This window comes from Callospermophilus lateralis, chromosome 7 (genome assembly GCF_048772815.1).
Source record: "Callospermophilus lateralis isolate mCalLat2 chromosome 7, mCalLat2.hap1, whole genome shotgun sequence".
Taxonomy (NCBI): Eukaryota; Metazoa; Chordata; class Mammalia; order Rodentia; family Sciuridae; genus Callospermophilus; species Callospermophilus lateralis.
The window spans coordinates 18,017,919-18,042,348 of NC_135311.1; the positions used below are offsets into that span (position 1 = coordinate 18,017,919).

The 24,430-nt window shown below is 39.9% G+C and overlaps 1 protein-coding gene across 2 annotated transcripts in view; it reads left to right on the top strand.

Annotated features, from left to right (window-relative positions):
• Tbx15 (T-box transcription factor 15) overlaps positions 1–24,430 on the top strand; it is a 109,592-nt gene that overhangs the window by 57,756 nt on the left and 27,406 nt on the right. For both annotated transcript variants that reach the window (XM_076862811.1, XM_076862812.1), the window contains exons 2-6: positions 2,253–2,466; positions 7,105–7,206; positions 9,080–9,251; positions 10,307–10,474; positions 21,411–21,475. In XM_076862811.1, coding sequence (XP_076718926.1) covers positions 2,253–2,466; positions 7,105–7,206; positions 9,080–9,251; positions 10,307–10,474; positions 21,411–21,475 — 721 coding nt within the window. The remainder of the gene's footprint in view (positions 1–2,252; positions 2,467–7,104; positions 7,207–9,079; positions 9,252–10,306; positions 10,475–21,410; positions 21,476–24,430) is intronic.

The window sequence follows — 24,430 nt, forward strand, 5'->3', positions numbered from 1 at the left end:
AGCAAATGAAAATCACAATCCCATATCACCTCACTCTAGTAAGAATGTCTGTGATTAAAATAGACACTGGGAAATTGTGGATGAGAATGTGGAAGAAAGAAAACACTTGAGTGCTCTCAGTGGGAGAGTAAATTAGTACAAACCTTATGGGAAACAACGAAAAATAAACTTAAAACTGAACTCTTATGTGATCCGGCAATTGTACTACTGGCTATATATCTAAAGGAAATGAAATTAGTATGTCAAAGAGACATCTACACTTTTGTGTTTGTTGCAGCACTGTTTCCAAGAGCCAAGACATGGAAACAACCTATGTTCATCAACTGATGAGTAGATAAAGAAAATGCTGTGCATATGTCCAATGGAATACTATTCAGCCAAGAAAAGAATGAAAGTCTGTCATTTGTGTCAACATGCATGAAACTGGAGATCATTATGTTACGTGAAATAAACCAGGCACAGAAAGACAAGTACCACATGCTCTCACTCAGAGTTCATATCTAAAAAATTCAGTCCTACAAAAATTGAGAGTATGGTTGCCAGAGGCTGGGCCGAGTAGGAGAAGGAAGGAATGGGAAAGGTGGATCCATGGACACTCAGTTATGTTTATATGGAAGCAAGAAGATTTGGTGCCCTGTCACACAGTAGAACTAATGTACTGCACATTTCAGAAAACTAGACATAAGAATTCTGAGTTTTCGCCACCAAGAAATGATAAGTGCTTGAGAAGACAGATATGTCTAACCTGATCTAAACATTACAAATGTATACAAACATTGACACGTCATATTACCCCCACTGAAATATACAATTTTTATGTCTTTATAGATCAGTCAAAAATAAATTTAATTGAAAAAAGAAAAACAAAGTAACCTAGCAAAAGTGATAAATATTTAAGAAGATGAAAATGGTAAACGGTCTGGTTTAATCATTGTATATTGTACGCATATATCAGATTACCAACACTATCCCATAATTTGTACACTTATCATGTCAATTTTTTAAAAGTTAAAAGAAAAAGAAGTCCTTTGTCAGAGTTATATGCTTTTTTTGAAAAATCCAAACTTTACTCATCAATATTTACTTACGGAGGGAATGTTCGGTATTGAGGCTGTGTTATAGAAACAGGTTCTCAGGCTTGGTTTGCAGTACCGTTTGACCTGATAAGACTGAATTAGCTAATTTCAATTTGGAAAACCTTAGAACTTAGAATTCTTGGCATCCAGTTCCTAAGAGAAAAATGTATAAATTCCTGAGGAATCTTCTCTGGTACATCTGACTTCAGCCTTCTCCATCTTTCTGCCTCCTGTCTCCCCCCCTCCACCTCCACAGACACACACACACACGCACACACACACACACACACACACACACACACACACTTCTCTTCATGAGAACAGAAGACACAGGACAGGACCATCTGGCCCAGCAGGCCAGCTTTTTATTTGGTTTCTCTGAATCCCACCTTCCTGTTTGGATCAACCCTCCCCTCACCCATACTTCAGAAACTAATCAAGGTGTCTCCTGAACTCATTTATTCCTTTTGTTTCAACTGCCTTCTCGAGTAACTTTTTCCATATGCTTATATCCTTGCCTCACAACAGAGATTTTTTTCCCATCAAGAATGGCCTGATTGGGTTCCTAGGAAAAAACCATTTACTCAAATATGTGACAAAGTGCTTCTAAAGAGCCCAAACAACTTTTCATTACTTTTGATGACCAGGGCATCCGTGAGTGGAGGAAAAATTGCTGGGTTTCGATGGTCTGGGACACTGAGTGGTGGGAAATGAAAGCACACACGTCGTCTGTAGCCTTGGATCTTTTCTACCTCAAGTGAAATTGTCTAATCTAGGTCTGGAGATTCAACCTCTCGTTGATATTTTCCTTTAATTTGGAATATTTTTTTTTTTTTTTGGTCACCCCAGTTTGGCCTCATTCCCTTCCACACAGTGACATTAGTACTCCTTATACGGCTTGTGGTGGACCAATTTTCTTCAGCTGTTGCTAAAACTTACTAAAATGCCAGATGTCATGTTGGAAACACGAAACCTGAAAGAAGGTCGTAAATCACAAAAACAAACCATAAAAAAAAAATAATAAAATACCCCGAGTGCCGTGCTCTGGAGCTCCCAGCTTCAAATCTCCTTTTGTTCACCCCTCTCCACAGCGTCCCCCCCTCCACCGTGTTTCAGGGCCAAGGGTGGGGGCAGCTCAGCAGTTTCTCACCTAAGGCTTGATGGTTTATTTTGCAGATTCCGAGCAGAGCACTGGTTCAGACTCAGAGGTGCTCACCGAGCGAACCTCCTGCTCCTTCAGCACTCACGCTGACCTGGCCTCAGGTGCTGCAGGCCCTGTGCCTGCTGCCATGTCCTCCATGGAAGAGATCCAGGTGGAGCTGCAATGCGCTGACCTCTGGAAGAGGTTCCATGACATTGGGACAGAAATGATCATCACCAAAGCCGGGAGGTAAGGATGAGTTTCTTTGGACGGAGAACCAAATCCTCAGACTCCACATATTTGTAGTAGTGTCAGTTAAGCGAGTGCAACTTGCACCCCATTTTCGACCTTGGGACACTTGGTAATGTTGTCCTGTTGCATTTACTGTGATTTGCTATCTTCCTCCAAGTACCCAAATAGAAATCACCTCTGTTCTCCCAAACATTTTCCACCTACAATGGACATCAGCTAATTCTGTGGACCCATGGTACCCATGGCCAAAAGACCGATTACCAAGGTCAGTGTTTACTCTCACATCCAAAGTTTGCAAGAAGTCTGCTCCCCAAACAATACCTTACATCTTATAAAGTCATTTAAAACAATCAGATGCTTGTGTAAGAATTGTGTGCGGTGTATGGTCTAAGCCCTGCTGGTTGATCCATTGCACTTTGTTGTTGGTTTAAGATTATGAAATTTGAATGGTGATCTGTGGAATCTCTTGCAAAACTGTTTACCTAAAGTGATACAATCTACAAAAAGCTCCTCTTGAAAGAGATACTTTTAGTTGAACTACTCCTTTATTGACATCTTTCAATTCTCCACTGTTAGGTATTTGTTTTGTGCTGGATACTCAACATATATTATGTCCTTTAAACACCACAGAAATCCTATGAGGTAGGACATAATCATCCCATGTATGGACAAGGATGCAAAGACTGGAGGAGGTTAATTCACTAAACTAAGGTACAGAGAGAGTAAGAGATAGTTCCAAAAGTCTACATAAATTGATGTGGCTCCAAAGCAATGGTGTTATCGACTTATAACTCTGAGCTGTTTTTTCTTACATTTTATTTTTTAGTTATAGTTAGACACAATACCTTTATTTTATTTATTTATTTTTATCTGATGCTTTGGATCAAACTCAGGGCCTCACACGTGCTAGGTGAGTGCTCTACCGCTGAGCCGCAGTTCCAGCCCCGTAGCTCTGAACTATTAAGAAATGGTTGTGGTTCTCCCCTCTTGGATTCAGAATGAAAATGATTTAGATAAAATTAAAATTGGAATAAGTTTTTGAGAGTATAGAAGTAGCTAATTGAGATAAATCAAAACGAATTATGCTACTTTTATATTTTTGGAGTCAGTATACATGGACTCACATGTCATGGGAACAAAAAAAAAGATCCACCCCACTGTTTGCATGAACATGGTTATATAAAATAAAATATAAATAAAATAAAATGTAAAATTAAATATAAAAATAAAATGAAAGGATATTTTGATTTGACCCAGTTCACCCACATGCATTTAGGGGAATCCTCTCAATATAATAAACATCATTAAACACGAGGTTAGAATGAATCTGAAACCTTGTTCATTTTCTCTCTCTTCTGGAACCCTCTTCTTTAAATTTTAGTAGTGAACAAAATCATCAAAAGTCTTCTTAGGTGGAGCAACTTTGAAGAATCATTCTCAATGCCATCTCTTTCTTGTTACCTGGGAATTAGTGTTCTCCTCTTCCATATTTCGTGGTGTTCAGGTTTGAGAGAAAACAAAGCAATCCAAGGAAAAAAGTTTTTATTTGAAAGTTTTAGTGTTTTGATTTTTGGCAAGAAGGTTGCTTTAGAGAGAGGCGAGGCAGACTATTGTATTCTTTGTTTTTTCTTTTTGGTCTAGAAGCTTTCCTAGGTGTTAGTTGGTGCTTTCACTTTGCTGATGGGTCCGTGTTTTCTAGTTGCTCTTGTCCTGAGCGCACTCTCTCACCCCTACACTTCAGTGAATTCAGTTCATTTGAGCACCTACTTGACAACTCTTTGGTAGCTGATTTCACCATTTCTTCTGCACATTTCTGTTTTTAAAAATTCACCTCAATACCTGGATATACCCACATATTCCCTAGCACATACACGGCTTATTCCTAACTCCTGTTGAAATCTTTTATTTTTATTTTAGTATTTGAATCTGGTGTGTGTTGTTGTAAAGTGTCTTGAGGACACTTTACCACTGAGTTACACCCCCAGTCCTTTTAATTTTTTTCCTATTTTTGAAACAGGGTCTCCCTAAGTTTCCCAGGCTGACTTTGAACTTGTGATTCTCTTGCCTTATCCTCCCAAGTAGCTGGGATTACTGGTGTGCACTACTGTGCCTGGCCTTTGTTTCTGTACTGGGTTGCCTCAGCTATTGCTGCATGTAACTCTCAGTTCAGATTATTCTGGACAACTCAGAAACATACCAAAAAGGCTTTCTCTTCTGTGAATTTTCTTCATCCCTTCTTATCGCCCTAGTCAATTTGTTTCTTCTCACTTCATTTTCCTTCCTATGTAGTATCCTTTTTAATTTTAATTCCAACTTGCATTTACTTGTTTATTTTAGTTATATATGATTCTTTGTCCTTTTTACCACTCAGATCTGAGTCACCACCCATTTCCCACACCCAAATGAATCCTGTTGATTTAGAGTCTCTGCAGTCTATAGAACCCCCCATTGTTGAATATACCAACGCAATCCATGTAGTCAGCACCATGGACAGAGGTGCTTCTAGGGATTATTGGGTTGAGAAGACAAAAATGAGTGACCTAAACTTAAGCCATAAAATTAACACCAAACACAACTCCTTTTGTGAAATATGAAAGATTAATATTTCTCCAGAGTATTCCGACTCCACTTGATATTCTGTGCTAAAATGCCAAAAGGAAAAACAATGCTTGCCAAGTTGTTAAGGGAATTCAACTTTAGTCACAGAATTTTAAACAGGGAGGCACTTTAGAGATGATCTCATCCCTTTGCTTTGTTTTATAGGTGACAGGGCTAGAGACTTATTCAGAGTCACACAGCTCATTCATTTTAGAGCTTGGATACTGGGAAGGGACGGGTAGCTTCTGCATTCAAAGTTGCATGACTGTTCCAGACAAAGCAGGTATTAAAGACATTAAACCCCTTTTCTTGAAGTCATCAAGATAAAAGCAAAATCAGTTTCTTTCAGTGTAATACAACCTCTGTAGGTGACTTAGAGGAACCACATTTCCTTACCTCAGGTAGTAGGTGAGAGGACTTTGTCTCTAACCCTGGAGAGATGCTGTCCAATCATACATACATACAGGGCAATTGTGAGCCACTGTTACTGAGGAGGGAATTACTGATCTGTATTTAAATGTGTTAACCAAGTTTTTCAGATTTTTGGAAAGAGTTAATGTGGATCAAACTGTCTACTGTGAATGTTAGATTCGGTCATTGAGTAGCCAGCCATCACATTTTAATAGCCCACCACAAATCTAAAATATAAAGCTTTCTATAAGGGTAGGGGAAGAAAAATCTAAAATGATTTAACAACAGAAGCTTCTGAAAAGTAATAAAGTGGGAAAGAAGGAATGGTTATATGTTATATTTTGCAACTATTTAAGAATTAGCCATCATCCTTATTGAAGGTGTGTGATCCCTTTTGTATCCCTCAAATATCATGATATCATTGACTCACTGACAGTGGACGTTTGCTCCTGGATTGTTTTTCCTGGATAGGTACAGAATGTGTGACTTGCACAGAGAGCATATCCTGTAATCGACCAGCATACATTTGGAAGATGGCTGTCTGAGGTCAGAGTATGGTCTATGGCCGTGAAATGGAGCAAAGCCAATTAGGCCATATGTGGATCAAGCTTGTGACCTTGACCTCATTAGCACTGTGCTTTGCCCAGCTCGACTAACTAGCCCCAGATGGTTTAGCTTAATGCAGCATTCTGTGTACAAGTTCCCTACAGCATATTCAAGGCAATCCAAATTTTTGAACTGAGCACTTTTTATGTCTGGCTCGATGCAAAAGAGCTTGGTGTTTTTCTTCTTTCTTATGGATAAAGAATGGTGAACTTTATTCTAGACTTGTTGAAACCCAATACCTCTTTTGGTCTGCTCACTCTCCTCCTCTCCTCAATTATGAGAGAAGTTGTAAAGTGCCATATCCTGACCTCACTGGCTTTGGCAAGTTTAACAAGCCATTGTGGTAGAAACAAGGTAGTGCCCAGAGGCCACTAGAATTCATTTGGTATTTGCTCCTTATTCCACAGGGTCCTTCCTCTGACACACACGTTGACAGCCTGAGAACTTGCAGAAATGTTCCTACAGTTTTATGAATTGAAAGGAACTTTGGTGGACTTTTTTTTTTTTTTTTTTGCAGGGGGAGGACTGATAGCACCTTCACTTTTTCTCATTTCTTTTTTGAGATTATTTTTAGAGTGATGATTTAAAAATAAACTCAGTCTGTCAAACATATTTTACAATCACCTACAATAAATTTTCAAAAGTCCCCTGGATAATAAGAAGTAGGTAAATTATCGTGTTTATCTTTGTGACAATTATAGCTAATAGGAAATGTTGTTTGGAGACATGCTTATACCCTTTCCCCCAAACACATATATTACATTAAAGATTAATTAAAAATATAAAGCAGATATAGGGCATGGCAGAACCTCTTGAGTGAATGAATGAATCGTCAAATAAGGCAATTTAAACTAAGAAGAGATGTTGTTTCAGCAGTATTGGTCTCCACCATATTTCATAGTGATCATTTTCAGAGCGAAAAACAAATCAATCTTTAAAACTTAAGAGTAGGTTAGACTTTTACTCCTGGTACTTCCCCCCCCCCACTCTGAAGAGCTTATTTCCTGTTCCTTTTCACAGGAGGATGTTTCCTGCCATGAGAGTGAAAATCACTGGCCTGGATCCACACCAGCAGTACTACATAGCAATGGACATTGTACCTGTGGACAATAAAAGATACAGGTAGGAATGGTGGGAATTGCCGGCATGCCAAGACAGTTCTTTAAACTCAATAGGTGAAACATTTTAACAGGGCACACTGCACAGGGAACAAGGATATGCCAATGGCTTGTGGCAGAGTATCAGGCAGGAAGTGGTAACTAGAGGTAGGACATAAGAAACAGGGCTCAGTAATAGCTTGGTCTTGAGTCCTTTCTAGGTCTCCAGGCAGGAAAGGAATTTATAGTGTCTCTTAGGGCAGCAAAAGTTTAAATGTTATCTTGAGCCTAAAATGAATCTAGTTAACATTGACATTGATTAAAATCTCCAATCATTTGATTTGTGAAATGCTAAATGAGTTGGATTGAATTATTTTGGAGAATGGAAGGGGACATGGGCCAGTGTAGCATATTCAATCACACATCTAATATATGGAGAATGGAAGGGGACATGGGCCAGTGTAGCATATACAATCACACGTCTAATATATGGAGAATTGGGTAAGACTTCAAGAAGAACATCTTGTTAGTGAGAATTATTGTCCTTAATATGGCTGTAGGTTTGCTAGATAGTGTTCTCTCAGTGCCACTAAAACCCATCATCATCTCCATGTCTCCTGGATGACTTCTATGCAGTTCTTATTAAAAAAAAAAAAAAGCTGCCAAGCTTCTTTAGCATTTTAGAAAGCTAGGCATGGTGGTGCATGCCTGTAATCCCAGCTACTCAGGAGACTGTGGCAGGAGGATCACGCGTTAGAGGCTAGCCTTGCAATTTAATGAGAACCTGTCTCAAAATGCAAAATAAATAAAGGACTGGGGATGTAGTTCAGTGGTAAAGCACCTCTGGATTCAATCCCCAGTACCAAGAAAAAAAAATCCTAGTCAAATCATTAAATCATAGCTTATTTTTAAATATCCAAAGCTGGAAAACTTGGCCCCAAACCTATGAATTTGAAGGCCAGGATAGGGGAAGAGAACTGGTCAAGAGACACAAGGCCTGGATTGCAGGACTTAAAAGAGAAGATGCTTCTGGTATGTTTTAAAGGATCTTGGAGGTTGTAATCTGCACTGAGTGCCTCTGTGTGCCAAGGTCCAGGTCTCACATGGTCCTTTGGAACTGAGAAGCAAGGAAGAACCAGATCCCTGGAGATGGCTTTTCAGTACCACGGGGAAGCCAATGGGGTCTAGAAAACTGATCTCTTCTACTGTCAACAACATTTTGGGGTTCAGTGGTGTTTATGGGAAAATAATGTGAAAGATGATCAATCTCAAAATGAGGCTCCCAATAGATTTTGGTGGTATTTGTAGGAATGGTTGCACAGAGGACCTCCGTTCTCCTAGAAACACTCAGAATTCAGGCTCTTAGCAAGGAAATGGTTAATGAGGAGAGACTTAGAGGGCATCTACACATGGCTGCCTTTTATAGAACAATATGGAAGATGTTTTTAATAAGGAACAAAATCCCGAACAAGTGGCCAAGGGATTATATGGTTTGCATTTGGAAGGTGAAAGGTTGCAGTAAAATACCTCTTCCCCAGCTAGACACGCGGGCTCAGGATGCCTGTGCGCACACAGGGGTGCACGGCAAGGAGAGGGAGAAGAAAGGAAAAGGACTGTGAGAACGATTTCCCCACCAGAGCTGTAGCTTTGATCGTTGACCACAACATTTCTCGACCCTCCTCCGCTCTGTTCCCTTGTCCATTTCCATGTTGGTCCCATTTCCCCCGGTTACCTACCTGCCTTTCTCTTTTTCTCATTTATATTCTCTACCTCATTCCTGTTACTTCTCCATTCTTGTCATCTCTTTGTCCTCGTTCCTATCTCTATTCCCCCCCTCCCCCAGGCCCATCCCTCTCTGCATCTGTCTCTAAACTCTCCTCTCTCCCTCTCTGTCTCAGATACGTGTATCACAGCTCCAAGTGGATGGTGGCTGGCAATGCGGATTCCCCTGTGCCTCCCAGGGTTTACATACACCCGGATTCTCTTGCTTCTGGAGACACCTGGATGAGACAGGTGGTCAGTTTCGACAAACTCAAGCTGACCAACAATGAGTTGGATGATCAAGGACATGTGAGTTAAAGAATTGTATCTTCCTCTGCCTCCCTCTTTCCCTTTCTGCTTTAGAGCTGACTAACTCCAGGCTTTATCAAGTAGATACAAGAAGAATCATTCTGTCACGTTAAGTCATTTTAAGCAAGTGGGCACAAAAGTTTTTATTTTTTTTTTAAATTCAGTTAAATTTCATTTATTACGAATCTAACATTTAGCAAACATCTGCTACGCATCAGCTTGTGTTTATCAGACAAAGTCCTTTTGCTCCGGGGACAAGGAAGCAAGACAGAAACACAAGACAAATTAAACAATGGCAGAAGAAATCACAACATTCAGTAGAATAACTCACGGGGAAATAAACTAAGAGAAACAAGTGAATGACAGTTTTGGCTGATTTGTTAAGAAATTTGTGAATTTACAAGAGAACACCAAGTCTCAAGGTTTTGCAGATACAATTGGAGGAACTGATGTTATTAATTTATCTCTGGCAAGGAAACATATACTGAATTTTCACTCATTGCAAGAATCCATACTGGGGGCTATGGCAAGATTGAAGAAGCTAAAACCATGGCTCCTATCTTCAAGGAAATGATGGATTTCTGAAGGAGTAAGAACACACACCATTCATACTCACATGACATAAAAGAATGTCCAAAAATTCAGTAATGAGTACAAATAATAGCATATAGGATTTAAAGATAGCATGAACCCATGCTGAAAATGTGTAACTGGAGGGAACAGCCTGTCACACAGGAGAGGTTCTGAGACCTGTTAGTCGACTTGTTGTGCTCTGGTGCTAGAACAGTCATTCAGCATTTTTCCAATTAAAGCAAACAAATTGCATCTACCATCCATGGTAGGGATGCTTTGCTGCATGTTTCCACTCAATGCTCTCTATTGACTCAGTCCTTTCTACAGTGGGTGAGTACATTGATTTCCAGTTTCTGTACATCTCGCCCCCAATCTGTATCCTTTCCATAATGCTCCCATCTTGGGTTTATTTTGCATGAGAACTTTTCGATAGAGGGACCTTGAAACCAAACCTAGCGTAATGTGTCCTTTTCTCATTTCAGATCATTCTGCACTCTATGCACAAATACCAGCCTCGAGTTCATGTGATTCGCAAGGACTTCAGCAGCGACCTTTCGCCCACCAAGCCTGTCCCTGTGGGGGATGGGGTGAAAACATTCAACTTCCCCGAGACTGTGTTCACCACAGTCACAGCGTATCAGAACCAGCAGGTAAGAGGCTGCCCTTGAGTGTCTCTGCTTTTAAAGGAGCTTATTCTTCCTTTTGGTCAGAAATGCTTAGTTCTTCTCCCACAGCAGTGAGTAGACAGAATGAGAAACGCTAGACTTCAGTGCACAAAAGGCACCGGGGGTGACGATACAGCAGTGCCTGTAGACAGCAGGTGTATTTTCATTTAGACCAGAGACATTTTTTGTTTTTTTGTACTGGGGATTGAACTCAGGGGCACTTGACCACTGACCCACATTCCCTGCCCTATTTTGTATTTTATTTAGAGACAGGGTCTCCCTGAGTTGCTTAGTGCCTTGCCTTTACTGAGGCTGGCTTTGAACTCATGATCCTCCTGTCTTAGCCTTCCAAAGCACTGGGATTACAAGGCGTGTGCCGTCATGCCCGGCCAGAGACACTGTTCTTGACCAAGAGGATCAAACCTCCTGAGATATCCTCACGTCTCTCTGTACTTGTACCTGTGCTCATGACCACTTCCACATCCTGTCAAGCAACCCTCATCGTTTGGAATTCCTTTGTAATTCCTTCCCTCGTATCTGAAGTTTTCCGTGTATTGCTTCTACCAGTCTACATCAGTCATCGAGCCCATCAAACTATTTAAGACTCACCACTTCCATTTACACTTGAGGATTAAATTTACCTCCATATGATCACCAGCCACATCCTAAGATCTCTTTTAAGTTTTATGTCTGCAATACGCTAATTCATCCTATGAATATTTATTGAGGCGTTACTATGTTTCAGCCTTAGTAGAGAAATAGAGCTGATCAAGATGATTCTTTCCCTTAAGAAGAATTTTCAGTTGAGTGAAAGTTTATAAATACACAATGATGATACAGTGGAATAATTTTTAATGACAGACATGTGGAAGGGATGTTTCTTGGTTTGGGGAATAAGGAACTTTTCTCGGAATTGTGACACTTTTTCTGAAATTGACACACACTTAGGAACTAGCCAGATTAATGCAGGAGACGTGTGGATGGGGGAGGAGCAGAGGAAGTCACGTCTGGAATTACTGTGGGCTTCTAAACATTGTTCTTCTTTTGAAGAGAATGTGGCTGGAGGGATTTAAAAGTGGTCTTACTTTATGAAATTCTCTACAAGTTGCATGTGAAACCTATTTTTGTAAATCACATTTTATCTTTTGGCATATTGTCTAATTAAAAGGATCCTGTAGTGAATCCTTTTCTGAGGCACAGAGATTTTTGTTTATCTTGCTTATGAATCAGCATATTTTTATTTGGTGCCTGCTCAAAGCAAAATGAACTTATACTATTATAATTAATATCATTTGTTTTGGATACTTTGTTTTGTGCTCAAAGCAAGTAAGGAAAACATTTATATAGTAGTTATTTATTAAATACTATGTGCTAGGCAGGTGATGGTGAGTTATGTGATCTTTGGCTCAGATAGCAAGAAAATTTCTGCCTTTTCTGGTTTAACTGTCCAATATTCCTTAGATTTCTTTACCCTCAGAGGAATCTGATACATGATAATTCCTTAGTCTAGTAAAGGTCCAATACTCTATGAATGTCAGACTTTCTCAGGAGGCATAAAGTATTTTCAACTTCAGATGGTCCTTGTGGTGCCACATTTGATCCAAGGTAGAAGAGCTTTAGTTTATTTTGTGTATGATTCATAAATTATTAAACACATCCTCAGACACTTTAGATGGTGGAATTTCAGAGGCCATAGGACGGCCATACAGGAAACTTTAATAATCCAGATTTTTCAAGCTCTGATACAAGACAAAGCAGCAACATAGATATGGCTTTTGTAATAACAGGAACCTTGGGATTAGCCCTGGCTCAGAAGAGGGGGAATAAGAGTCTGAGTACTTTGAGCCAGGTACAGTGGTGCATGTCTGTAATCCCAGCGACTTGGGAGCCTGAGGCGGGTGGATGGCAAATTCAAAGACAGCCTCAGCAACGGCGAGGCACTAAGCAACTCAATGAGATCCTGTCTCTAAATAAACTACAGAATAAGGCTGGGGTGTAGCTCAGTGGTCTAGTACCCCTGAGTTAAGTCCCCAGTTCTCCCTACCTCTCCAAAAAAAGAGTCTAAATACTTTGAGTAACTGATTGAATTTTTCCAGGATAACCCCAGCTACTGTTTTAATCATTAGTTTCTCATGAGGGTAGTGATGTAGCAATAAATATTCCATCTTTAGGACTTAGTCTGTAGAACAACTAAAACCCTGAAGAGTGGACATTGTATCACTTCAAGGAGGTCAGTTCTAGAGGTCAGGGGAGGCACTATTGCAAACAAGCTAAAAGTCGGAAATTACAGCTTTTTTCGACAATGAAAGAGGACCAAACGTGGGGACTTGAAATCCCTTTCCCTTCCTGCACTTTCTCTTGGTGTAGGCCTTTAGCATCTGAGTTCATTCCACACAGATGAATATTTTGCCTCCATCTGGGCTGAGGTGGGGGCAGAATGCCATGTAATCTGGCAGCAGATAAACCTGGTTTGATTTCTGACCTTTCCCGTGACAAATTGTGTGACCCTAAGTAAGTTCCTCAGACCCCTTTCACTTGTGTTTCCTGGCCTGAAAATGTGCCTGCCTCATAGAGGCATCAGGACTAGATGAAGGAATGTGCATAAATTCACCCACAGAGACCTAGCAAACAATTAGTGGTAGTCAGCCTGCATTGCTCGGTGACTGGGGCTACCTAGGAGCGAGACAGAGTGGCCGATAGAGGTGAGTTTAAAGAGTGAACTGCTCATTAAGACAGAAAATGGGTTGTTGGGAATTGGAGGAGCTACGTTGGCTCTAGAAGGGATTATGATCAATAGGTTAACTGGTTTGGTCTCTCTGTCCTCATGTCCTATTGATGAATTCATGATGTGCTGACATTCAAAATAGATGAGTCAAACTCAACTCTGCTCATTTTGAGATCAAGATAACAGCTTTCGCCTGTTCAACAAGCCCCAGTCCCTGGATAAATCAACAAGCACGATTGTTTAACATTCCCTTTGGCTGCGTAGATATGATTTAATATAATACATTGCCTTCTAATAAAAAAAATAACCACAGGTTTTTCCCCCTAGGAAAACTGAGGCCTGTATTCTATAGGTTGGAGCCATTACCTAACAGTAAATTTCAGACTTGTACTAAAGACCTTGGGAGCAGAAATTGTTCTCTTTTGTGAGCTGAATTCACTGATTGCTGTGTTTTTATTCCCTTTGACATTATAGAATGTTTGCTTTGCCCATTTCTTTTTAAGGGAAGGGTTAGGAGCTCTATTGAGAGTGAAGAGAATGAAAGCCAGCGGTAGGTCCTCAGTGTCTGAAGGAACTTGTTTGGAGGAACTCAGGGAAGGAAGGACAGCAGAGGGAATGGAACTGAAATAACTGAAATGTCTCCAACCTTCCTAAGGAAAAGCTGTATCTTGTTCCAGAGACGGCAACGTACTAGACAGCAATTGGAGACCTGGGCTTTGTTCCTGAAATTTTCACTAGCTCTCTGTGTCATTCTGAGCAAGTTATATAACTGTGTGTCTCTCTAGTCTTCCAATTCTTCTAGGATAAGGAGTTGGCCTATGATTTCCAAAGTCCCTGATAACTCTGGAATTTTAATTTCTTCTTTTTTTTTTCTGCATGATTTTTAATGAGGATCAGAAGCAATTTGTCACCATCAAACTGAGGCCAAAACACCTGTTTTTCAAATGTTGAAAATTATTAGAATTCTGTAAACATTCATTTTTCTAAACATTCATGTCTATAAACAATTTAAGAAACTCCTACAATATTCTGGACCAATACATTCTTAGCAACTCCTCATTTGAAGAGGTAGGAACATCTGTTTTGCTTCTGATAAAATGTTCCCAATTCTTCTATTCATTTTTGGCCCTTCCAATCCTTCCTGTCATTAAAGTCTCTGTTTTGGATGACTTTCTATTTCTATTTTTTATATATATATATATATTTTTTTCCTAATCTCATTGCTTCTGCTCTTTTCTGGTCCTGCACTCCCCATACCTTTGGTTTCCAACATCGCTTCCAATCAGGTCGCCTGGACTGCAAGCAGAATGTCTCAAGAACCATTCATACATCATTGCTAGATGGATCTTGCTAAAGCACAGCACTGATTGCATCATTTATCTATGAAAAATTGTCCATGACCCCTTAGGGTCTGGGCAGTAAAGTCCAGGATCTCAAGTCTTTTCATGAATGTCCTCTGTACCTAGCCATAAACTTAATTTCTAGGTTCATTTCCATTTCTTTCATCACTTATCTGTAGGAGTTTGATTTTTACTGTTGAACGTTGTAGGTGCTTTGCTTCTCCATGTAGTTTTCTCTCCCAGGCATGTTCTTCCCCATCATCGTCATCTATCTGGATTCTTTCTGCTCTGGAAGTTTGTTGAAAACGCCATCCCCTGCAACCTCTACTTTTTTCAGCTGCCCATGAGCTCTGCCTCCTTAGAACTGCTGGGGCACTGTCCTCTCTCATGGGCCCCTTATCACATTACAGTGTTACTATGAGAACCTTAGTATGTATGTGTCCAATCTTCCTCTCAATTTTGACCTTTTGAAGATGAATGTACCTTTTCCGAAAAATATGGTGTGTGATATGGTAGAGAATACTAATTGGGAGTTTAGAGAGTTGCATTTCTAGACCCAACTCTGCAGCTGACGGACAGTACAGTACAGCCGTTGACAAATCACTCTACCTTGAGATTCTCATTCACAAATTGATGGTTTGGTCTGAATCAGTGTCTGTTTATGGAGAAGTTTTTTATGGTACCCTGTAAAATGAGAAAAATAAAGTCAATATAGAGATCTTTTATAGATGTAAATATTCAATTTAAAAGGACTAATCATTATTCTGTTTTCTGATATAGAATGTCATCTGTTTTATGAAATAGCAGGACAGTAGAGAGATGTTAATTTCTTTATATGGTAGAATAAAAAAAATTGGGATATAAATGTTGAAGCCTCAAATGTTGGGGAGGGATTAGAATTGGCCTGTGAAGTTCTAAAGCCCAGAACTATAAATTAAGATGAAGGATTCTGGCATGTCCATAATTCTAAGATACTTGCATCTGTCTCAGAGCACATGGCACTGATACATCCTTTGCAAATGACTGTATACCTGAGTGAATGATTAGCTAACATGCCACCACTGCTGGTTTCTGTACACACCTGCACTTCTGCTTCTTTGGATATGAAGTGTGAATGAAGTGTTTTGATTTTCATGGCTATTTTATGCTTTTCCATCCTATCTTCATATCCTTGCTGCCTAACCTGTAGATCCCAGGGTTTCTAGAATTCTGAAGTTGTTATTTACTATTATTTGCTCTCATGATGCCAACTCAATAAGTCTGTGGAAGGGGGAAAGGTATACCATGTCCAGAATCTCATTGTGGAGAGTAGGTTGGTAGAGTGGGAATAAAAGTAACTTAATACCCTCTGCTTTTTCTTGGAAGACACGGATACTGTGTGTCCTTATGGATTCAGTGGGGGAATTTCCATTGCAGTCTTTGTCTTCTCTATGGGAAAAGACTGCTCAACGTTCATTTTTTCCTTTTCCCAAACAGGAAACTAGATTTCAAAAAGACGTAGCCCCGTTTTCCCCAGGTTACAGTCTTATTTCTTGATGAGAATTGGCTACATGAACCAGATTGGAATTCTGAAACCACCGCCAGGTTTGTGGAGGCAGATCCTATAGGATTTCTGAGTCATTCATTATATCCTGTACTCTAGAGCCAGTTTTGCTTTACCTTTCCAGTTAAATCAATGCAGATTTTTTTTTTCGTAAAAGCTAAGGTTTTTTTTATTATTATTATTTTTTCCCTCTGATGGAAAACCGATCAAGCAGTATGGGAAAAAAATAAGAAAAACTCAGAGATTGCTAATAAGGAAAGGCCCTTTTAGCCTCAGTTCTGTAAAATCATATGCAGGTTATTCAAGGTTCACTTTCTTTGGAGACTGTGCTGTTTAAGTCTGCTCTGTGCACTGTGAGAGAAACCTTATTTATTAACTGCTTCCATGTTGCTATGTAAAAATGTCAGTGACAATGATTAAAATTAGTGGTAGCAAGTCAACACCCACCCCCACTTTGCACCAGTCTTCAATAACTCAGAAGAAACAAATCAGTATGAAAGTTTATGAAAAGAAAATCAGTGGGGGAAATAAAACCCTGCTTCACAGCCTCTCTATCTTCTGTCTTCTCTTTATCACTGGACCACGTCTGGACACTACAGCTGTAGAATAGTGTTAGCTGCATGAGAGTTGATAGACTTTGTTCTGATTGGAAGGACATTGAACATTTCTATCTGTAATGCCTGTAGTGAAAGGAAGTAAAACTAAGAGAGTTGTTAGGTCTAGACTCTCTAAATCAAGGCTTCAAGACTGCTGATCCCTGCTTCCCACTTAGTCATTCATTCACTCAGTATTTATTGAATAAATATCTATTGAGGAACAGTATGTGCCATAGTAGGTTCTGCTTAATAAATTGGAATCTAAAATAGATATGGGTCCTACTTTCAGTCCAAAGGAGAGAGAGTGAGTAAATATGTAAATTAAAAAAAGAAGTATATGATTACCAATTGGGTCAAGAGCAAAGATGGAATTAGAGAAGGTGCACTTAAGCTGGGTGTGGTGGTGCATGCCTGTAATCCCAGCAACTCAGGAGGTTGAGACAGGAGGGTTGCAGATTTGAGGCACAGATTCGAGGCCAGCCTTAACAAATTAGTGAGGCTATAAGTAACTTAGTGAGATCCTGTCTCAAAATAAAAAAAAATAAAAAGGATTGGGGATGTGGCTTAGTGGCTAGGCATCCCTGGATTCAATCCTTAGTACCAAAAAGAAAAAGAAAAAAAAATTGCACTTAAAAAGGTAAAAAGATGAACAGGTATCCTATTTTGGAGGTGGATGATCGGAAGCCGTCTCTTGGGACATAATGTTTAGATTGAGACTTAGAGCCCCGAGTCAGTTATCTGAAAAGTAGAGTGTATGGATAGAGCAAGGGTGAACGCCTCATGCAGGGAAAGAGCTCAGCACATTCCAGTGCTGAGAGTAGCTCACTTTGGCTGGAGCCTTTGGACCAAGGCATAGGAATGGGGTGGTGTTGGAGAGTGGGCTGGAGGCCACCTCTATAAGGAGCTTGCACTGAATTCTGCATAGTGGTTGGCCCCGAGAGAACGTCATAATCCAGGTATGCATTAGCAGAGATCACCTGGGCTGCTGCATAGAGAAGAGATTGGACACAACAAGAGGGAAAGAAAGGAGATCAGTTTTGAGGTCATTCAGAGTAGCTCAGTCAGGAGATGATAAGTATAGGAAAGTACAGATAAAACAGTCATATTTGGGTCTAATTGTTAAGTGTAATTGTGAAGTAGGATTAAAAATTAACTAGTCAAATGTGCTCTCTTTCTGGGTATAGAAAAATATATAGAACATATGTAGCTATATAAAATAATACATATGTATACATACACGTATACATTTCTGTAGCTGCCTCTTATAAAAATCCCTGGATCATATATTAGGGTAAGGGACAGTGTAACTTTATACTTCTTCTTTGGGTCAATATCTCTTCGGGTAGCTTGAGTCATTTTGGGTGTTTTTAGTTTTTGTTATTTTGCCCCTTCTCTGCTGTATTCCATGACCTCTAGTTGTATGGTGCATGCACAGGCTAGAGGCAACAGATTTCTGTATCATTTTCATAGTTTCTTTGGTCCCTGGGCTATTCACTAGGTTCACTGTCCTCCGCTGTGGGGTACCTGGTCTGATCTTCCTTGGTTCCCTGATGCCAATAAGTTCTGCTGCTAAGAGATTGCTGAGACTGAACTTTGTATTTTTGCCTTGGTCAGGGCCTCATGGGTCTCCCTTGCTAGCTCAGCCTCACCTCAGGTCTTACCCAGGCCCTGTGTTTGACTGCTATTGAGGCTGTAGCACATCTGTGTCAGGGCCAGCCACCCCTAAGTGTATATGGAGGTCACTCTGCCAGTTTCCCAAGTCTCTTGGAGTTGAGAGCTAAGGCACATGACGTCTAACTGCTTGCTTTCTCCTTTCTGTCTTCTTTTATCTCATATTCCACTATGGTATGGGAAGGGAGGATTTTATTTTATTTTTTTGGTCCTAGGGATTGAACCCAGGACCTCAAACACACTAGGCTAGGATTCTACCATTGAGTATATTTCCAGCCCTTTTTATTATAATATTTAAAATTTTGAGACAGCGTCTTGCTAAGTTGCCCAAGCTGGCCTTGAACTTGTGATCTACCTGCCTCAACTTCATCAGTAGTTGAGATTATGGGTGTTCACCACTGCACCCAGTTCAGAGGGAAAGGATTTTTTAACTTCCTTTTCTACCTGATAAGAATTCACCTTTTATTATATCCTTGCCTTCCACCGGACAGCAAGCCTTACGGCTCAGCTGTCATTTGCATCTTTCTGTGCTGTGGAAGACTCTCACCAGATCTGAGTCAACTGGGCTGCCTCTTGATCTGGGAATCATGGGACGAAACTAAGGATTATTGAGGTTTAAGAATACGTTGATTTAGTTCTCCAAAACACGTCCCCTGTTTCCCTTTGTACACATAGCCAAAGTCTTTAGCACCAGCATTAACTGGGATCATAATTTGGTTTATATAACTAAAATCAGTCTCTTCTGCCGGTTGAGTAATCTGAATGCTTGAGCATTAAAGTAGTAAAGGGCTTTTCATGCTGTGACCTCAAGCGAGCTTCTGGAGCCTTCTCTTTCATTGCTTCTCTTCCCATAGCCAAGGCTCTGGTTAAATGGGACACTTCGGTGTCTCTTGACTATGTGCACTTCTTTCCCACTTTGACACTCTGACTGGTATTTGGCCTTTCTTATGAAATGCTTCTCTTTTTCATCTTCTTGCATTTTTTGTTGTTGTTAAAATCCTATGCATTTTTTCAGGGTCTGGTTCATCTACTGTCTCTCAATGAGACTTCAGTGCCCTTCAACTTGGCGTGATTGTGACTTCCTCTGAGCTGTCAGGGCACTTTGCTTCATTGGGAACCTGATGGACTTCTGTTTTACATCATCTCTATTTGCATACATGCCTGCTCTTTTCTTTTCCATGGGGAAAGGGATGACACAACTCTGCTCCCCATAAAACTCTCTAAATCTCCCATTAAAAGCTTTGCAACAAGGACAGAAGTGTTATGTTCCCCAACATTTGATGGTATTTGTCTATTAAATTTCCATGCAGACCCCTTGGCCTGGGCTCCAGCGAGCTGTGGGAATTAGGTTTTCAACCATTTCTCGCTGCCCCATGAAATAAGAATGTCGTTTTATTTACGGGGTCTGTGGAGGCCCCCAAAACGTGGCAGCACAATCATATATCAGAAACCCCTATCATAAATGAGTTGGACAGAATAAGCCAACTTGAAAGAGAAAATAAAATATTATAACCCCAACTTGAAAAGAAAATATGGTGTGTGGTTTATTGCTGTGGATTATGGAAGGAAGAAAGAACTGATTTTAAGTCAAACACAGAAAAGCAGTGACACTCTTTAAACTCAATACAGTATTCACATGGCAGACACTGGACTTTAGAAAGCCAAACCTTCAGGCTCCTGCTCTGGTCTATAAAATAGATGTAAAAATTGCTTTGGCTACATTATTAGTGCTACGTTATTAGTGTGCCCTTCTAGAAGCAAGGAACGCTGAGGGAGAAAAATAACCTTGAAGCCAGCATGTTTCTTTCAAGTCAGAGTCTGTTGCTCAGAATCTCACATTGCATTTGAATGACTTTTAAAGGCTGTGGCTTTGGGAAATTCCACTCTGACAAAGTGAGCTAGAAGAGGGACCAGGAGAGAGTCACAGCACAGGAGACGACTGTCGTGGTCTTAGTGATAAGTTCTGCAGTTTTCAGAAAAGTGAAGATGGTCTTAGATAATGAGATTTTCTTCTTTCTAGAATTACCCTGCATTGAGAGTGCCTTCCTGTCTCCCCACAGCTTCCTAAGCTCCCACCCCTATGGCTTGGATGTAGTAAGACATTAACATCTGGTTCAGACACAAAGGTTTCAAAATGCATCCTATAGCCGAGGCTGAAAGTAAAAAACACTAGGGTGCATATGGAATATGTTGGTCAGGCTTGTTCTAGGCCAGAGGCAGGAGGGTGATATATGCGATCATGGCAGGGGTTGTTGGAACTAAGAAGGGTGCACTGGGGCACAAACTAGGCGGCCCTAGGGCCTGTGCAACCTAGGTGATGCAAGTGGATGTGCCAGCTTGGCTCAGCCTAAGCAGCTTCTCTATTTCTTCTGATTTGCTTATGAGTCATTGCTGAGATGAGCTGCGTCCTGCCCCACTCAAACATTTACAGATTTCTCCTTTGTAGTAAAAGCCTAGCAAAAGTCTAACCACTGTCTTTTTTTTTTTTTTTTTTTGTCTATTTGTTTTGTTTTGTTTTACATGAACATTTCAGGTCATTAAATGAACAATTCCTGGTGGTAAGAAAAACACAACTTTAGGGAAATGGGAACTGTAGTAGTCTATCTTTTGTATCTACCAGGCTGAGGTCGATCATCTGGTGGTCTGATTCATTCATTATTTAGTCACTTGCACAACATTCATTCAACATGTATTTTGAAAGTGCCTCTGTATGTCAGGTATCATAGACCTGACCATTGCCCAGTTTTTCATTTCAAGGTCTATCTAGGCAAGTGATTTATCACCATTTTGGGGCAAGGAAGGTGAGTAGGAGAGATTTTACAGTCACATACGGGGCAAACCTTGGATTTGAGAGAAACTAGTCACACATCTGCATGCCAGGCCCAAGTCCTATATCAAACTTCAATTTAAATCTCAAACTAAAAAGAAACTAAATAAAAGCAACAGCTGTTATTAATAGAACAATTTTTTTGTTAATTTTCTGGGAGTAGCACAAAAAAGAAATCACTTAATTTCAAAACAAATGCATATCTGTTTGTTTTTTCAGATCACCAGATTAAAAATTGACAGGAACCCTTTTGCTAAAGGATTCAGAGATTCTGGGAGAAACAGGTAAGAAAAACTGGGAAGACACTCAGTGATGTTCTTTTTCTGTATGGCACAACTTTCCCCATACCTCCCTGGGGACTAATGGCTCCTGATGGTTTGAAATTGCCGGTGTGCCCCCCACCCCGCCCCTGCAAAGAGAAGTTGACAGCTGATCCAAGGACGGAAAAATCTGCCCCCTATAGGTGCATCTCCAAATTCCCTGTGAACACCATCCCCATCACCAGATTCAATCTCTCATGCTGTCCTCTTCCCAATCATATTTGGTAATTCAGTTTCTTAAAACAGGGTATATGGTAATTGGTTATCAAAAAGTTCCTATTTTTTTCTCTCTGATAAGTATCTATAAGTGCTTATAGCACTTGCAGTGATAGCTTCTATGTTTTGCATGATCAGGAAACGAGGAGTTGTGGACAAATAAAAAATTACAGAAAATTACTACCTTTATGAGCTAACGTTTATAAAAATATATTAATCATTGTACTCCAAGAAATCGTCCCCAAATACATAACTGTTTCCTGCTTTAGAATGAAGAGTTTCTTTGGAAGCAACAACGTAACATAAATTTTAGTAAAGGCACCTCTTCATACACAGGGCAGTGTTGTACTTAGGAAATACTACCATATTTCTTTGTTTTTGTTTCTAATAAACACATGATGAATTCCCAGTACTTTGGGGAAGTTTCAAAAATGGAAGCTAAGCAAATCTTAAAAACCCACTTCAAACTGAGACCAGTAGAATGCTACTTGATTGTAAAACTCAAGACTCTTGGCATTTTTTCCTTTAAAAAATACATTTACAACACATGAATGTTTACTTATTCATTTTAATCTATAATATGCATAAATTCAAGCTTTAAGAAGTTCCATTCCACAACTGTGGGATGGGATTGTTCACCAATAATTTTCAAGAAATGTTTATTCTTTTAAGACAGTGTGGGAAGAGAATGTGAAACTCTAGCACAACAATAGGGATTTATCCCACAAATCATATACATTTGGGGGGTTGGGTGGTAACATCGTCCTACTGTTTGTAAAGGAACAAGCTGTTCTTCCAGTTCAAGAACGGAACCCTGAATTCCCTGGTTTTCTCCTTCTAGTCCTACTATGCTCCTGGCATTTTATCCCTGGTGGCAATTACCTGCATTTAGAAGGTGGAATAAAATACCAAGTGATATTTTTGGCATCGGGTCAGGGTGGGGTGGAGAAGAGAGGTTCTAAAACATGGCCTTGCTTGATGTCCTGCCCTGTCAGTGTGACTAGGTTGTTATCTGGTGACACTCCTAGAAATTGCTGATGTTCGTAGTAGTCCTGTTGAAACTGGACTTAGAGACTGTGTTTTTTTTTTTTTTCCTGACTGCTCATTCTTCTTTCTTCTCTCTAAATTCTTCCTATCGTACTTTTCCTATGCAAAGTTAAGATTAGTTAGCCATGGAAAATAAGGAGAGAGCTGAAATGGCTAAGGAAGCCACATCTATGTAAGGTTATTCCATTAGAAAATTCCATCTGATTTAGACAACACCATATCAGCAAATGTGACATGTATGTCTCTCATAGTGCGTAGGCTTTGCAACAACTCTTTAATGGTCAGACGTCTTTCATAATTTGCCGGCATTTCTTTACATCTGGATGACAGATTGTCAGAAGTTATCTTTGGTATTCTCTCTGCCAGAGTTCTTGAATAAACCAGAAACTTATATTTAGAACACATTATGAAATATGTAGCTCATTATATAGTCATGCACCACATAATGACGTTTTTCGTCAAGGACAGATTGCTCATACGATAGGCTATACCACATAAGGTAGGTGTGTGGTAGGCTACACCATCCTGGTTTGTGTAAGGACACTATAATGTTCACACAAGTACTAAATTGCCTAAGGGTGCATTCCTCAGAATGCGCTCCTGTCAGCAATGCACGACTATATTATAGCTCAGATTTATGTTAAAAATCAGTCATGGTGATCATTTCCTTTACAAAATGATTTATGCAAGCACTTCTTACCAAACTCTCATATATTCAAAACACATTTAGATTTCTGTAAAATTTTATTTACCTCAAAATTCGTAAGGTCACATTCTTTGAATAGAGAATCCACTTAAACTTCCAGTTTTCTGATAACAACATCGAGTAATATGTTCTAGGTCAAGCAATTCATTAGTGGTAGACACACTAGAACTCAGGCCTGTGGGCCTCCAGCCAAATGCTTTCCTGTTTCATGAGCTTTCATTTAAAACAATACAAAGGCCTCTATTTTCAAAGGTAAGCCATTGCAGAGTGAATACCTATTGTTTCCTTTCCTTCCTCTTCCTCCCCACTAGCTTAGATTCTATGTCCAGGTCACCAAAGGCTATTTCCTGTGGCCTCTTTTCCAAGGCTCTGCAGTCTGGGCTCACTGAAGACCTAGATAGTGATGAGGAGGTAAAAAAAGCAGAAGCTGGGCTTTCATGGAAGGTTCTAGACCTGCCTGGATGGTGATTCTTGGGGTAGGACATTCATGGTTGGTGGGCCTCATGTGGCCAGGGCATTTATAATCTTTAGCTAGGACTCCATGAATGGATTTCAAGTGAATTGAATTTCTGTGAATTCTAAGATATGGCATGTAAAACTGTGTGTGGATGAGCAGATACACATTTTTCTGATGGAGAATTCTATAGTTTCCTTCAGATTTTCAGGAAGGTTCATCATACACAGCTCTCTGTCTCCATTCTCCAGGCCAAACCTACCTGACGTTAGTTATTCAGCTATTTCTTTTTCATTCCTTCTGTATCTTTATTTTCTTCTAGGCACTTAGAAAATTACTTTTTGTTTTTTCTTTTTCTTTTTCTTCCACTGGAGTCCTTGTTTTTCAGAGAATTCGGCCACTTTTTCTAAGGTTGGTTGATTCCTAAAGCTAATATTTTCCTATTAATGTTCACCTTACCCTTGAAAATTGCCCTCTAAATGTACTTTGATGATTG